This window comes from Fusarium tjaetaba (genome assembly GCF_013396195.1).
Source record: "Fusarium tjaetaba strain NRRL 66243 chromosome Unknown NRRL66243_c0000113, whole genome shotgun sequence".
Taxonomy (NCBI): Eukaryota; Fungi; Ascomycota; class Sordariomycetes; order Hypocreales; family Nectriaceae; genus Fusarium; species Fusarium tjaetaba.
Window position 1 is genome coordinate 325,266 of NW_023501309.1, and position 14,994 is coordinate 340,259.

General features: G+C 48.1%; 4 protein-coding genes across 4 annotated transcripts; all 4 read left to right on the plus strand.

Moving 5' to 3' along the window:
• Nucleotides 1-954: 954 nt before the first annotated feature.
• On the plus strand, nt 955-3,074 carry FTJAE_5978 (glutamyl endopeptidase; the record flags this gene model as incomplete). Its single annotated transcript, XM_037352542.1, has 3 exons — nt 955-1,138; nt 1,193-1,696; nt 1,750-3,074. The coding sequence occupies 3 exons, from the start codon at nt 955-957 to the stop codon at nt 3,072-3,074; spliced, it is 2,013 nt and encodes a 670-aa protein (XP_037207032.1).
• A 1,108-nt stretch (nt 3,075-4,182) lies between these two features.
• On the plus strand, nt 4,183-4,710 carry FTJAE_5979 (uncharacterized protein; the record flags this gene model as incomplete). Its single annotated transcript, XM_037352543.1, has 1 exon — nt 4,183-4,710. The coding sequence occupies one exon, from the start codon at nt 4,183-4,185 to the stop codon at nt 4,708-4,710; it is 528 nt and encodes a 175-aa protein (XP_037207033.1).
• A 1,406-nt stretch (nt 4,711-6,116) lies between these two features.
• Nucleotides 6,117-9,679, plus strand: FTJAE_5980 (uncharacterized protein; the record flags this gene model as incomplete). The annotated part of the gene is made up of 7 exons (XM_037352545.1): nt 6,117-6,163; nt 6,215-6,399; nt 6,452-6,908; nt 6,957-7,141; nt 7,213-7,285; nt 7,356-8,019; nt 8,075-9,679. 7 exons carry the CDS (start codon nt 6,117-6,119, stop codon nt 9,677-9,679), a joined length of 3,216 nt encoding a protein of 1,071 aa, XP_037207034.1.
• A 1,170-nt stretch (nt 9,680-10,849) lies between these two features.
• On the plus strand, nt 10,850-14,900 carry FTJAE_5981 (mg2+ transporter; the record flags this gene model as incomplete). Its single annotated transcript, XM_037352546.1, has 7 exons — nt 10,850-11,446; nt 11,887-12,169; nt 12,221-12,384; nt 12,430-13,251; nt 13,793-14,271; nt 14,314-14,463; nt 14,516-14,900. The coding sequence occupies 7 exons, from the start codon at nt 10,850-10,852 to the stop codon at nt 14,898-14,900; spliced, it is 2,880 nt and encodes a 959-aa protein (XP_037207035.1).
• Nucleotides 14,901-14,994: the final 94 nt, after the last annotated feature.

Here is a 14,994-nt window from a genome sequence, read left to right on the forward strand (position 1 = left end):
CATGCAGCCGGACTGCCCGGCTTGTAACGATTGGAACGGACGTTGCATTTTAAAATTGTTTTCGCGCAGGGGTGCGAGGAAGTACATAACCCAAAAGAGCATATTATATCCTTGTATTTAGTAGCATTTCTGCATAATATCATTTTCGCTACATTCTCAAACATTGATCAGATAAGATAACCTTTGTGATACATCATTCTCATCCTTGCGGACGAGCAGCAGCCACTTGTTTATACACCTTTGGAGTCAGTCATCAGCACATCTAACTTTTCAGCAAAAAGCAAGATCCTAGGTGATAGTAAGGGTAGAGAGTTAGAGAGTATTTTACCTGTATGTGTTCATTGGTGGGCTGAAGCCTCTTTCAAAACCATAACCTTACGCCACTGACACATCATTCTCTACGTTTCAGATGCTCAGGTCTTGATAAGTGAAGTCCCATTGCAGCTGCACCATGTAGGCCCGCCAGCTCAGAACTTGGCATTCTTGTTTGTCGCATTATATTTGATACAGCATTTGGGTGCAGCCGGAGTGAAATGCCCAAAAATACACATTTTGTGGCTGGCTGAATTGATTGGACCAGCCAAACAGACGGAGAACACGAACGAAGCTTGTCTGGTGCAGGTTAGCGGTGGCGTTTGGGCTCCCTCTTTTGGCCAGCTGATGCCTTTCTTCGGTCTAGATCTCGCCAAGCTGAGATGTGAATCGCGAAAGACATAAACTATTTGATGTAGAGCATTCTTTGTGCATGAAACTATTTAAAAAGGCCCAGCTGGAACTCCATGGCATAAAAGCAACAGACAATTGGTCGAATGATTGCTCGGATACATAAAGAGACCACTTCCTTCATAGCAGAAATAAACCCTTCTTAATCTTACACTATTCTTCTGTTGAACTCGAACCTTGAATCTTGCCGCAATAGCACGACTTCACAGCCAGCTCTTTAATACACTAAACATGGCTTCTTCAAGACCCAGTCGCGCCGCTGCCTGGACGCTCTCACTTCCTACATCCAGTCAACCCGCTGAATCCGCTCTTCTTCCAGATGATGGAAGCAGAGGTAGCTCGGAGTCCATCATCGGAGAAGATCTGCGCGAACTGGTTGACCCTCAAGATTTCCATGAAGGCGGGAAATATCGCTGTACGTTTTTGCTGAAGAGACGAGATTGACAAAAGACTGATTGAGGATTTGCAGCCATTGTGAAGATTCAGTCCCGATTCCAAGACCAAGGGCGTCCGATATGGATGATGGGAAGCGGTTGGCTTATTCGTCCAGACCTCCTTGTCACCGCCGGTCATGTTGTCTATGACTGGGGACGTAATCTTGGTGCCGCTGATCAGATCAGGTGCTACATTGGCTACAATGGCAAAGAGTCTGTCAAGTCATCTCAGGTCCAGGTGCGGTCTGGCGCCAAGGTTGTAACTCCCGTGGAATGGATCGAGAATTCGGACAATCGCAGACAGGACGTTGCTTTTATTCGACTTGACAGGCCTTTCACGGGAAACTTACGACTCTTCAGCTACCTCGATACACCAGAGAAAGGTAATGGCACATATCTGGGTGTCGTCGGATATCCAGGCGATAAAACCTTACAGGGTGAGCAAGGAGCTCAGATGTACGAGGAGTTTGCCAGGAGTGACTGGAACATTGGAGAGAGCCCTCACCGTATGGTCGAGTACTCTATCTCAACTTTCTCTGGTGCGGTTGTTTCCCAACTGACGTTTACAGAATTAATTCTGACAGTTTATTAGGACAATCTGGCGCACCAGTCTTACGCAAATCTGATGGGCGACTCAATGCGATTGGCACTCATAGTTATGCTCGAGGTAGTTTTGAAAGAAACGCAGGCACTACAATTGGAAACGCCTATGGTAACAACTACAACGACTTGATCAGTTTGTTTGATAAGGGGGCGAATTTCGGCGAGGTTGGCAATGTCAAAACCGTCCAAGTTCAAACTCAAGACCGAACAGTGAGTAGCTCTGCCTTCATTTATGACGTCTCTAACCCATGGCAGCCAAGCATGAATGAGCCTCACGGTCTCAATAGAGGCCGCCCCGGTATAGCGTTTGAAACCCTGAGATTCGATGAAGAAAGCTTCCTCGACACCCTAAAAACAGTAGCAAATGTGGGAAGAAAAGGTTTCCCCTTTGCTTCTGCTTTGCTCGGCCCCATCGGTGGTCCCCTTAGTGCAGTAGTCGGAACTCTACTTGGGTCACTCACAGAGACTGCGCTTTCTCAGAACACTGAAAGCATAGCAAATGGTCCCGCCGAACGTGCAATGCTCGCTGAAGCTGCTTTGCAAGCAGTCCTTGCGTCAGACCACGATGAGCATGTGATGGAGGTGATCAACAACATGGGTCATATTTGGAAAGGTGGTGCACCAAAGGTACAGATTCTGGCTCCTGCTATCACACCCATCTTGAGCCAATGCAGCGTGGAACTTTCAGGCCAAGTTGCTCCAGAGACCGAAGACCCCAGGGGACCGCGTTCCCGTGATCGCCGCCGCTTGGAGGCCGACATCACAGAGAGTGCTGCGATGAGCGACGGAGCTGCCTTTATCCAAGGTATACTGGGTCCAACTCGACAACTTGAGGGAGGAAAAGACGTTTCCGAATGGCTTGGCCCCGTTCTGGTTACTGCGGTCTCTGAGTCCAAGCCTCTTACGTCCAATTCCGCCTCTGCGGCTCTCTCACGCATGGAGTCAATCGAGGCACCCACCTCTAGCGCAAACGAGGACGCGACTAGGATCTTGATCAAACGTGCTGTTTTAGCGGATGCGGCTCTTCAAGCCGTAATGTCCCTACCCCGCGAAAGGCTAGAACGGTTCAGGCCTACCGACGGACGTGGCGACGACGCAGGTATCTTCGATTTCATGAAGGATAAAGTTCAGATATTTGGACCAGTCACACTCGACGTTGCGAAGAAGGCAGCTATTAAGATTGGACCTCTTTTCAGCAGCGGTGCCAGTCCGGATCGTCCAGGTCCTGACGCTGAAGTTCCCCGTCTTCCGCAGCGAGCGAAGAAGCCGTCATTGATGGACTATCTCAATCAAAGCGCGAACCGTTTTGAGTAACGTTTGTGCCGCTGCTGTCGGGCTGACTGACTTTGCTGATCTGACTCGATTGTCAGGTGGCTCACGTGGACTCCAACTGGTCAATGGGATGTGATACGGGAGCGTAGGAGCAGTCACATACCCTCGGCAGGATACACACTATTACCGTAACTTAAATTCTAATACACGATGATCTGAAGCTGTTATGAGCGTTAACCGAGGTATTGATGTCATTCTTAACATTAACTTTCGTCAAATCAAGCAATCATTGGCCAGTTAACGCACCATCCTTCCAGGGCTGACGATCTCTGATGAAACTTTTACTACAAAACTAAATCAGCTAAGGAAGACCTGAGTAGCGTAGCGAACTTGACAACGTGATTATGATTCATGACGCTGTCTTTAGATCTCAAGATCTTTGTCCAATAAAACTCAATAAACGGAATCTCCCGAAGGGATCGACATCGGAAACATTATCTAGTGAAGCTTAAAATCTCCTGACAACGTGGTTTAAGGTTGAGGTTTACGAGATATTCGCACTAGTGCTTACTCCAACATCGTACCACTTTTGAGCTCCGTACTCGAGAATAAACGGTTCCAAAGACAGAAAGCCCGTGAGGGGATTGCGGAGTTGTGGGATTTCTCAATTGGGGTACCGCTATTCTCCAAAGGGAACAATCCCGTTATGAAAACGGTTCGCAATTGGTATGCTGGCCTTTGATCATAGCCGAAATCCAAAAGTATACTGACTAATACCCTTCAGCCCAGAGGACTGTGAAGTACCTAGGTACTCACGGAAAACTGTTGCTGTCCATCATTCTCACGAGAACTGATGTTCATGTGCATGGGTGTTGGTTTTCAACCTCTTTCGATCAACACGGCAAGAAATGATCCGATGTTGAATGTCGAGTGTCGTCATTCTCAACCTGCCAGAAGTAGGCAAGGCAATGATCTACCATGACCCCTGAAAAGACCCGAGTCTAGAATGAAGGATCTATCACATGTTGACCAACAAATAAGCGCTATTACGACGACCCATCCGACAATTCCTGTATAAAAGCAGCATGAAGGCCAAAATGTTGTGCCAAGAACTGATATCGGATATATTGCCTTTCCTCTCATCGCCATCATGTCTGAACAAGCTGACGAAAATGACAACAAAAGAACTGAGTGTACCTTTCCGCCTGGAAGTAGGCGCGTCGAATATGAAGACCTGGATCCCGCCCAGAAAGAACTCGAACATATCTTCGCAACCATGAAGCATGACCCAACGGGCGCGGGCATAAGCCATCTCGGCCGAGACGGAATCCATCGATCCCTCACTGCAGATCGCGATGTTGTCGATGCCGTTCCTTTCCCGCCGCCTCTCATCAAAGCGATGCTTGATCGCTTCCCATACAGCGAGGAATCCGTCAAGGTATTCCGCGGGGTTGATGGCACAAAGACGCCGAAAGAACAGTGGTACAAGCCTTTACCAGGAACCTTGCCCACCCCGCTTGAAGAAAAGCATCGCGAGGAGGCGAAGAAGGGGGAGGAAGACTATAGGAAGTGGTATGAGGAGAGGATGGAAAAGGTTGAAGCGGGCATTTTTGATAGGAGAGCTGTTTGTTTGATGTCGGATCATGATCTCGGCCTAGAGGCAATGGCCACAAAATAAGGGAGATATCGGAGATTGGTGGGCGGACGTAGTAAGAGAGCCAAGTTCTGCGTAGTGATCAAAACCTCGCAGCAGCATCAGCTCTGGATCATAAATGTAAAAAGGGCAGTTAACCAGAGAAATTACTCAAATGGCCTCAGGGAAGCTATGATGGGTTTCGGATGGGCCACAGGTCGATGTCAAGTCTCTGATTCGTATCTTGGTCGTTATCCCGCGGTACCAGGACTTGGTACGCGTGGAACATCTTCTGAAGGATGAGTGAAGGGCCATGGTTTCTTCATACCACTTAAGAGATTAGGATCCGTTGGTATCAACGTCCACTTGGTATCCTTCCTGATGCTTCTTGCCCTCGTATGTTGCGTTGATAGCTTGATCGTTTGTGAAGCCCGACATACAGTGAACAGCCCTGGCTCGACTGAAAGTGCTGAGTATGGTACTTTGGCTAGTAGGCGGCAAATCGTCGACACCTCTGTCGAACCCGCCAACAGGCTGTTGATTAACGGTCGGACGTCTGAAACCCTCACTCTCATGCTCAAGAAAGCGACCTCCCTGCGACAGGCGGATGGAGAACGGTTTCGGAATCCAGGCCTCAAACGGCATTGAGATGAATCAAGATAAAAGCAGGCTAAAGGGCTGTCTACGAGCGTTAGGCCCTTTCGGACTGGTTTGTAAATATGTCGTGGTGCATAGGAAGTGGATTGATGCGCAGATGTGAATGAGACTTCAGACTTCAGAAATCGGTGTTTGTTGACTAGTGATGTCGAAAAAAGAGGTCCATGGCTGCGAATCAGAAAAACGAGAGCTCTATTTCACCTAAAGTGTGATTTTTAGAGTGTTATTTTGCGTTGAGAGTCCTGACAACTGACGCTTGCATCGCGAGGCTTATCTCTTGCGGACGTGACAGTAGAGAGGCCAGCGATCCCTTTGCCGAGTACCAACAAGGAAATGAACGATGAATACAAGACGTTTGGCCGTTACGCATACTGAGTGAAACCGGAAAACGACCGCTAAACGTGTTCCCCAAAGATATTTAAAGCTTCATTCTTGTGCACTGGATTAATTGAGATGAAGTTAATTGCTTCGTGCGTTGCGCGCTTGCCAGGCAGTGTCTCATTAGGCGATTTTAGTGGACCCTGCGTGATACAAGCAAACGGCTGCACTGCAATGCACTGCACTTTCTCTCTGTAGCCTTGAAAATGTATCTCAATCCAACTTCCTTTGCAAACACGCGCTGACGAGGCGGAAGCACAGAGTCGCGTCTTGGGGTTACACTCAATCGCCTAAAGCGCACAGTATCGCATCGCTGCTAACCCCGCCAATTTTGATCTCATCAACATCCGCTGAGCGCAAGTCGAGAGAACCAAGGCTGTACACCATTCGCCTGCAGGCCAAAGCCGCTGTGCATTATGGCAACAACAGATCCAGCAACAGTCACGGAAGACTGCGCTGTATTGTCAGTCATCGATTTACTCCTTGTTGTGTTTAGTTGCTGATCTCGCGCTAGCTTTGGCCATCATGGTCCGCTCATCGCCAGCGGCGACAAAATTGGCCTTCACACCAAGATCAAGGCTCAGCTCCGCTCGGTACAAGCGTGGGATTGTGACACATGGATTGGCCTCACACTCGACTTTCCTTTGGGGAAAGACCAGAAAGCAAATGAGGAGGCCGGCTTTGGCGTGCGGTATCGAGGTGAGTATCATTTCAGAGCTGAGGCAGCAGAGCTAACTCTCATTTCACCAAGCCCCGGAACATGGTTCACAAGACAAGTCAAAGCTTTGCGATTACCACCAGATCCGAATCAAGTTTCCTAGTAACTTTTCCCACGAAGTCCAGCAGGGACAATCCCCGAGTACGTTCACGAACGAGCACCTCAGCTACGTAAAGATACATTTTGGCGAGAGTCGAGCTACAATCGAAGGCTTCGGTGTCCCATTCGCGAACCAAGAAGATCACCAGGTTGAAAGCTGGATCAAAGGAGACGCCCCCATCGCGGGAGAATACGATATCCTGGACATCGTCCAGCAGCAAAGTCTATATCTGGTCTTGCCCGCAAAAAGCAGTCTTGTCAAGATCCTCGGCACTACTCAAAACTTATCGACTTTCCGATATCCTTACAGTGAAGACTTGTCTTGGGATTTTACTTGTCTTGAGAAAGAGCTCCGAGAAAACAAGGGCCAACAGTTCGCGCCACTTTACAGGTGAAAGAAGTTATCTTGATGTTTACGAGCCACACTGACATAACTTAGTCACCCCACTGCCGTTTCGCACATGATAGCTGTGAGTCAGTCTATTGTACAAGACATAGTATGGCTACACCAAGCGGCGGATCGATTAGGGCAGCCAGGTGCAATCTGGCCAGGCGCAAGCATCCGATACTGGGATGTCGACTTCAAAGCGAAACATACCCGAATGCCAGGCTACTTCTTCCAATGTAAGGTACCGGATACTGGCGTTGAAGATGGTCTTCACCTTGTTATTCCTTTTTCTGAGCCGCTCGCAAAGGCAATTGGCCCGTCCTGGAGGCTTCTGGTCAAACAAAGAACCTTTGGGCTGGAGGTATTCACCTCGCGCCAGAGTAGGCAGTCAATCGGGCAACAATGGCAAGTATGAAGTAATTCTAAGTGCACATTTGCTGATGATCATAGGTTGTGTCAAATTGCGCCATTAGGGCGACTGGATCGCTATGCCCGACACCGAAAAAGCCCTACCGATCTGATCTTGGTTGTTATGGGAGAAGCACACATGAGAACCTACCAGGATGCGGTAGGGGGTTGCACTATCAGATACCGTAATGGGCAGGCCCTCGACAAACTCAAAATGTTTGCTGACCGGCAGAGTGCTAGCGAGGCGCTCTTGAAAGGGGATAAAAGTTGGAACTACGTGTCTCTGAAGTTCGATCTTTATACCGACGAATCTCGGCGCCGAGTTGAGGCTGCTATTACGTTTCATCCTAAAGCACGCCCATTCCAAGCCCCCGCGCAATGGATAATAACAAAGAGATATTCTCGAACTGATACCCAGAAGGACGCCCTGCCAGATGACTTGACTCATGAACAGCAGCAGCTGTTGGATGAAGTCAATGACAAAATGGATCTACATCGGTCTGTTTTATGTGGCGCAGGATTTTATGACTGGATGATGAAGACCGATGGCAACAGCACATGGAGGCCGCTGCCAACAGTTAACCTACTCGATATTGAGGATCAGACTTACGTTGACGCCATCCTCGAAATGGCTCTGCCAGAGTATCGTGCCCGCTTCAGATCCTATATGAGTAACAAAGCACTGGGTATTGGTATCATAACAGGCGTACGTACCAATATCACCCGGCGCCATGGCAAATACTGACTATCAGTGGCATTAGCCTCCAGGATGTGGAAAGACAACGCTAGGTGCTACCGCGACGCTTGCCTTACAGGCAAAGGTCGGCAAAATAGTCTGTTCAGCGCCAACCGATGCAGCTGTAGACAACTTCGCATATCATCTTGACAAGCAAACTCGGGATATCACAGAAAGCTTGAACGCGGGAAAGTCTCTGGACGACTCAAGCCGGTATCGTCGCAAGCTGGTCGTTCGATTGTACTCACCCTGCGAAGAGAGAAACGCCTTTTACATGCTTTTGGACAGGCCTGAGCTTGGTAAAGAAGTTCTGAATACCTTGAAAGTCGCAGGAGAACCCAATGAGGAAGTCGACTGGAAGTTCCATCTATCAGCCGCTTACTGGCTTTTGCTTCTCTTCAGATCGCCCGCTGTAGATCGGAGTCTTGGACCCGATGACAGCTTAGCTTTACACAAGATGCAGAAAATCATTGATGAAGATGAAATGATCGAGCCCATACGAGAGGGTTTCCCAGAAGCTATCAGGGAATATCTAGATGATCATTTCACTGATTTCCTGGACATGTTACTTGGAGAAGCGGACGTGATTTGCGCTACACCAATTCATTCAGAGTTCGGACATGGCACATGCCCATATGAGACATGGAAGGGGACTTTGGCACAAGGAGTTGTAGTTGATGAAGCAGGAACAATGGACAGACCTGATCTGTACCGTGTCTGGGGAAACACGTTACTTCCCTGCCTCCTCATTGGAGACACAAGATCGGAACAGCCAACAATTCAGACTACTAGTGAGAAAGAACCAGACACTGAGAACTACTACAATCGTTTTGCGGGGGATGGCCAACTCTCTGGTCTAGAGTTCCTTCAAGCCTCTGGCCTTCCAGTCTTCCGTCTCGATACACAAGTTCGTATGGCCAAGGGCATGTACGACTTGGCTGCCCAAGTATTTTACCCCCAGCTCCCGCTTCAGTATCACCAGCGCGACCACGACATCACTGACCAGCAGCCCAATGTTGGACGAGAGCTCGAGGCTTATGTGCGCATGAAGTATCCAGTGTTGCGCAAACCGCCAGACGGCATTCTTCACCAGCCATTGTTCATTCATCGACAAAACTCAACGATTTACAAGGACGTCGACGGCTCACAGGCCTGCCAAGAACAGGACAGTGCCGTCTTGAGCTTCGTTGCTGGGTTAGTCACCCACTCAGCCATTGATCCCGCACAGATCGTTATTCTCACGCCTTGGTTCGCTAATGCGGTACTCATCGAACGTAAGCGCAACCAAAAGAGGTTTGAAATTTTGAAGAATATGCCGGAAGCCGCCACCATCGAAAGCTATCGAGGAAGAGAGTCCGATATCGTTGTCGTAGTGATGTCCACCACGCGTGACACGGGACCCGACATGACTGCGAATGAGCATCTGCTCATCACCATGCTCACCCGCCACAAGAGCGGATTGGTCATTTTTGGGGACATTTGTACGAGTGGTGTGATCGGAGAAGACCGTAATGGGAAGCTCTTCAAAATCAACAAACCTGGACAGGAGCTCAATGCGCTACAGAAGATCGATGAGACGCTCTTCGATCAGGGGCGAGTCGCTGTGTATTCTACGAAGTTGGGCAGGTAATTACAGGGGTTGAAAGACTCCACGGCTGTCTATACTGACTGTGTGGGTAATGAAGGCCCCAATGTTGTAAGATTAGCAGATCTTTCCTTGATGGTTTGAAGGAGTGTTGAGATAGATGATGCAAAGCTCCATATCAATGTTCGCTTGGTCGCAGGTCCCCTGTAATAGTTGATCGCTTCGATGGAAAGTCTCAGGCCTTTTCTCGGAATACAACCTGAATGTATGTTTTGCTTCGCTGCAAGGTGTAAATTGCATCTCTAAAATTTCTTTGTGCTCGCAGCGTTCAACTTGGTCCAACACGAGTAACAAATCACAGGGCTTGAGCTAGATACCACTCTACCTTATCGTCCTGATAACTTCGGTGGAATACTTGGCTGCGATGATTTCGGCAAATGTGTATGCTGTGCTAGGCAAACCTTGACCATGTTTTACCATCTATTTTAGCGACGCGGGATTCGACATGAATGGCCGTTCACTCGTAACACACGGAGACCTTCTAGTCTGATGCTAGCATAGCTATCGATGGTAATTGGACCGAATAAACTTACATGTCTTGATTCTGCACTCTGAACTCAAGTTGGCACGTTTCAGAATACAGCTTTTACTTTCTTGCCTGCTGAAGTGCCACTGGTTAAGATGTGAGAAAAGGCTACCTAGCAAACTGTCAAATCGAAATAGAAGGTCGATGTGGCTACCACTTAGCCGTGTCAGTTTGTTACACTAAGCGTTGGGCATGATATGCATTGCGTGTTCAAAGGCGGCCGGCTCTAGTCTTGCAGGTCGGCTTTTGTGCTTCATTGTACCAAATTTGAACGAAGAGGGGCGACAGCACAGTACAAAATCGGCGCAACCATGACCGGTTGTAGCTCGATTCACCTCGCAAGGGTATCCCGATTCAGACGATCCTCTACGTTTGTGTCTCTCCGGGTCATCGTTTTCGTGCAACAACCATTGTAACAGACCTTCTAGTTCCACCAAAGTACAGCTGAGTCGGTGGACTCTTCAGACGAGCAGTTTGGTTGCTTCCAAACCGGAGCGCGCTGGTTGTGCGAAGCCTTAGGTAGGCTTTGGCCGGGGTCCGGCGAATTGTGAGCCTTTAATCACTGAAAAAGATTTAGATCGTCGGCCACACTTCAGTAACTCTGAAAAGAATATTCACTAAAATTAAACATGTCAGATTTCAGCAATGAGATCGACACGGAGATCGGCGCTGCCTCCTGGGAGCAATCGCCAGACGCATCTTCTTCAGCACCGACCAGCAACTCAGCAGACCGACAGCCCAAGGAGATCCAGACACGAATCTCTACCAGTCTTGTCTCCTGGTATGCCCTTTGCCGCCTAGGTTATGAGTTTCTTCAAGAAGGAGACACCTTTGTCATATCCGGGATTCTCGGATCCATTGATTTAGAGGAGCTCTTTAGATACAGTGAGCCTTACCAGAAGGCCGATGAACAGGATCAAGGGTCGCGTCCGTCAGTCCAGCTTCCCAACGAAAGAATTCCGCTAGGGCTTGACGATGACAAACCGGCTCACTCTACCCGTATTGCACCGTGCTCACCAACTCCCAGCAACTTTCATACCCACCCTATCGCGCCCAGCGATACGAAGGACTCAATAATGAGGCCGTGGGTTAATCAACTTCTGGTGTCAGACACAGTCCACTTGGGTGACGTCAAGAAACAGCCCCGTGGCTCTCGAGGAGGACAAAGATCCTCGGATACATATAATGCCTGGGTTAACCAGACGTCTCTTCTTCAAGATGGAGAGGTTTCTACAAGGTTAACCACGATCTGTAGTGCGCATTGCTATCATGAGCACACGAGATCTCACAAAACTGTTTTAAGGTGTACCCCAGAACAAAAGGATGGAGTTGGTATTGGGAGAATGAGGTGGCTGTAAGTTTTAACCGCCATATACAATCCCTTACTTCGGGTGTTGATTCCTTACTAATTATATAGTCACTTACATGGCACCAAATCAGACTTAAGAACCTTGGAAGTGCGCATTTATTTCCCTTCGACATACCTTTTGCATGACCCTGTCCTTTTGTTCTCTGCTGACGCCAATAGGGCCTTGTTGCTGACTCCCCATTCATATGCCTTCAACTCAAATGTGTTGCATTAAGTGTCATACGCGAACTGATGCAGAAACATTCTAAATTCGAAGGCAAGAGTCCATAGCTCAACACAGGGACTGTTCTAAGACAGGTAGGGCGTAGCATATGGGCCTCTGAACAGGGGGACCTCAACGGAACGCAAGATACTGAGCCTGTAGTTTTTCTGTCAACTCCCTTTCTTGCACTACCAAGAATGGCACTTGAAGATTGCACGGAGCAAAAATACACCAGAAGACTGCTTGAGTTTCTTTATGGTTTTAAAACTGGCGGCATCCAGGAAACATCATTCAGCAACTCAACTCAGGGAGGCCGGATATCCAATCTTTCGCGCATTTTAGATATGCCCGAGGCGCTCTTCTTGATGATTGGTGGAGGTACATTCTCCCCAACGAATGCAGTTTTTAAGTGATCTGATTGCTTTCCAGGGACTTTAATTAGCTCCTCCATGTTGTCATGGGAACAGATGATGTCGGGTACTGTCAGTCTCGATATCAGTAGCGAAATCCACAGTATCTGGCCAGTCGTTTACAGGGTTCGAATTCCAAGCCCCGAAACTTATATCATTATCGCGGAAAATTGTTCTTATTCGGTTTGTTTATTCTGCTCCCATAGCCAGATTACTTGTTGACCCAAGGGAAAGGAGTTTAAACAACTTGTCTTCAAGTCGTCGGGTAACTATGGCCTGGATATCGATGATTTCCAGCTTGTTGATGAGCATGAACACGGTGTTGATTCAACCACCTGGTTTGGCTACTTGACATCAGGCGAGGTTGAAAGACACTCTTTCAGATTGGTAAGAATCTCTGTCGAAACCTCAAGCGATGTTCCTCGAGACCCGGGTTCGGAAGCTTTCAACGGTAATGAGAATGAAAGCATCGAAGAGACATTTGACGAAGAGAGTTCCGATGGAGAAACCTTTGAAAGAACTATGGAAGCCGCGAAACAGATGTTTTGCCAAAGTATAGGTAAAGGGACACTTGTTCGAAACATGCCGCCAGTACTTCCGACACTGCCCTCGATATCTTTCAACAATACGGCCAAGAATCACATTCCATTCTTCGCTTGGCCTTTGACCCAAAAGACTGGCAATAGTTCCCACACAGATGGTGACATGGCTCTCACGAGGTTACTAGCCATGATCGATCAATCTCTTCAAGAGTCCGGTATTACTAAAGACTTGCGTGCGTTTAGCACGAGAGATGAAGTGGTCTACAAATGCCGGGTCCTCCAATTAGCCATAGAAGGTGTATGCGTGCCGACACAGGAGGCTCAAGAGCCCCTTCCGTACCCGCAACCTCCCAGCTCAAACCATATGCACAGAAATCCAGGATCTGAGATTCTTGCCACTCTTCTGGCGCTATCGGAAGACATTTTTGATCATTTTCTTCCCCCAGCCAGTTGGTTCCTTGTCCCGGCTGTAGGTGCTTATTGGGGCGCCTTGGATTCGATCATGCGTGTAAGCTTCTGAATATCCTTACTTTGAATGCTGGCTTGCTGATGATATTGTTCAGCAGATATATCTTTCATCACTACGAGTGAATACATTTCGTCAGAAATGTTCTTTCATGATTTCAAAGGAAATTCCAACTTCGGGCTCTGGATTCACGTGCCTATACATGAAGGCTTTACCGCCGCATGGCTGTGAAGATTGCAATAATGATACAGTGTATTCTTCTTTATATGGCGCTTTATCCCACCTGCACAGATATCACATCCATTGCGCCCCTGGAGATCGATCCATACTCAATGACCCATGCTTGGGATGGGTTAAGTGGCAACCTTTCAGTTTCGAATCAAAGAACAACATCCTGTCTGTTGCATCCAGACTTATTGATAACTTAACTGATGTTCGAGAGAGAACAAAAGAGATTAGCCTGTCCGTCAGCGGCAAAGAAACACGCGTCCCCGGAAGCCTCGTATCTTGCTATGAAACTCTCACCACCTTATTATACAAGACTGCAAAAGAGCTCTCAGCAATGAACTCTGAGCGTTTACAGAGTATCAAGCGATCCAATGGGTACCGGCTATGGCAGGGAGTAGCTTCACGCGCTCGGACTCACAACCTCGAAGCGAAGTTGAAATGCCAGCTTGAAGACGCCAGACGAGATGTGATGATGACTAGCGAGACCCAGACCGATACAGACCGCCTTACCATCTCACCGATAGGCCTTGAGTTTCTACTTATAACGCTACTGCGGAACCTTCATGACCATCCCATTCATCCAGAGACAGATCAGAAGCTGGACGTAGTCAGGTATTGCCGCGATAAGTCTACTGCACTTCGGTTTGCTGCGGTTCGTGACCCAAGACGTCGCAGATTTCTTGAAATATCTGCTCTGGAAGAGGAAATGGAGGCTTTGCGGATCGTTTTCGAAGTTCAAACACGTACGGTCAAGGCCTTTGCTCAGGTTCTGAGCCCCGACTTCTTCCCAAAAGACACTACAGATCGGGCAGATCTGGGAAACCGCAAGTATATGTATGGTCTGGAAAAAAGGCACTTAGACACGCACATACAAAGTCTTGCTGAGGATGGAAAGACACTCGAGATACTACAGAGGATCTTGAACGCCACAAGACACGACATGAAACAGATGATTGAGGTACTCGACGAGGGTCACGGAAAGGCTATCAGAGTATTTACCTTCGTCACATTGTTCTTTCTTCCACTGTGAGTACCCTGCGTTAGAGTTACGTATGCCCACTGATCTGATGATGCATAGCTCTTTTGTGACAAGTTTCTTTGGGATGAACACTACAGATGTCCGTGAGCTAGACAGAGACCAGAGGGTATTTTGGTCATCTGCGGTACCTTTGACTCTGGCAGTTTCCAGTCTTGCTCTGGTTTTTGGGTACAGGTGGGACACGGTCACCGCATTGTTCTTCAAGGCATTCAAGATTCGAGATTCATCAAGAGTCTATGAAGAGCTGGAAAAGGATCTCATTTCTCAGCTGGGTGCAGAAAATGCTGGAACTAGTTGTAAAACCGATCTCTCCGCGGCATCAAAACTTGGAACATCATCAGGGCTTCGCATTGAGAGGAGATGGAAAAGGAAACCGTGGGAGAAAAGGATACCGGAGCCGTTTAAGGGATTCGAAGTAGTTTAGTCTCGCTAGACAGAAACTGTATGTACCAAGATGTCAAAAGATTTTGACCTTAATGTGAACGGTATATTATTGGTAGCAACTCTTTCTCCAGCAC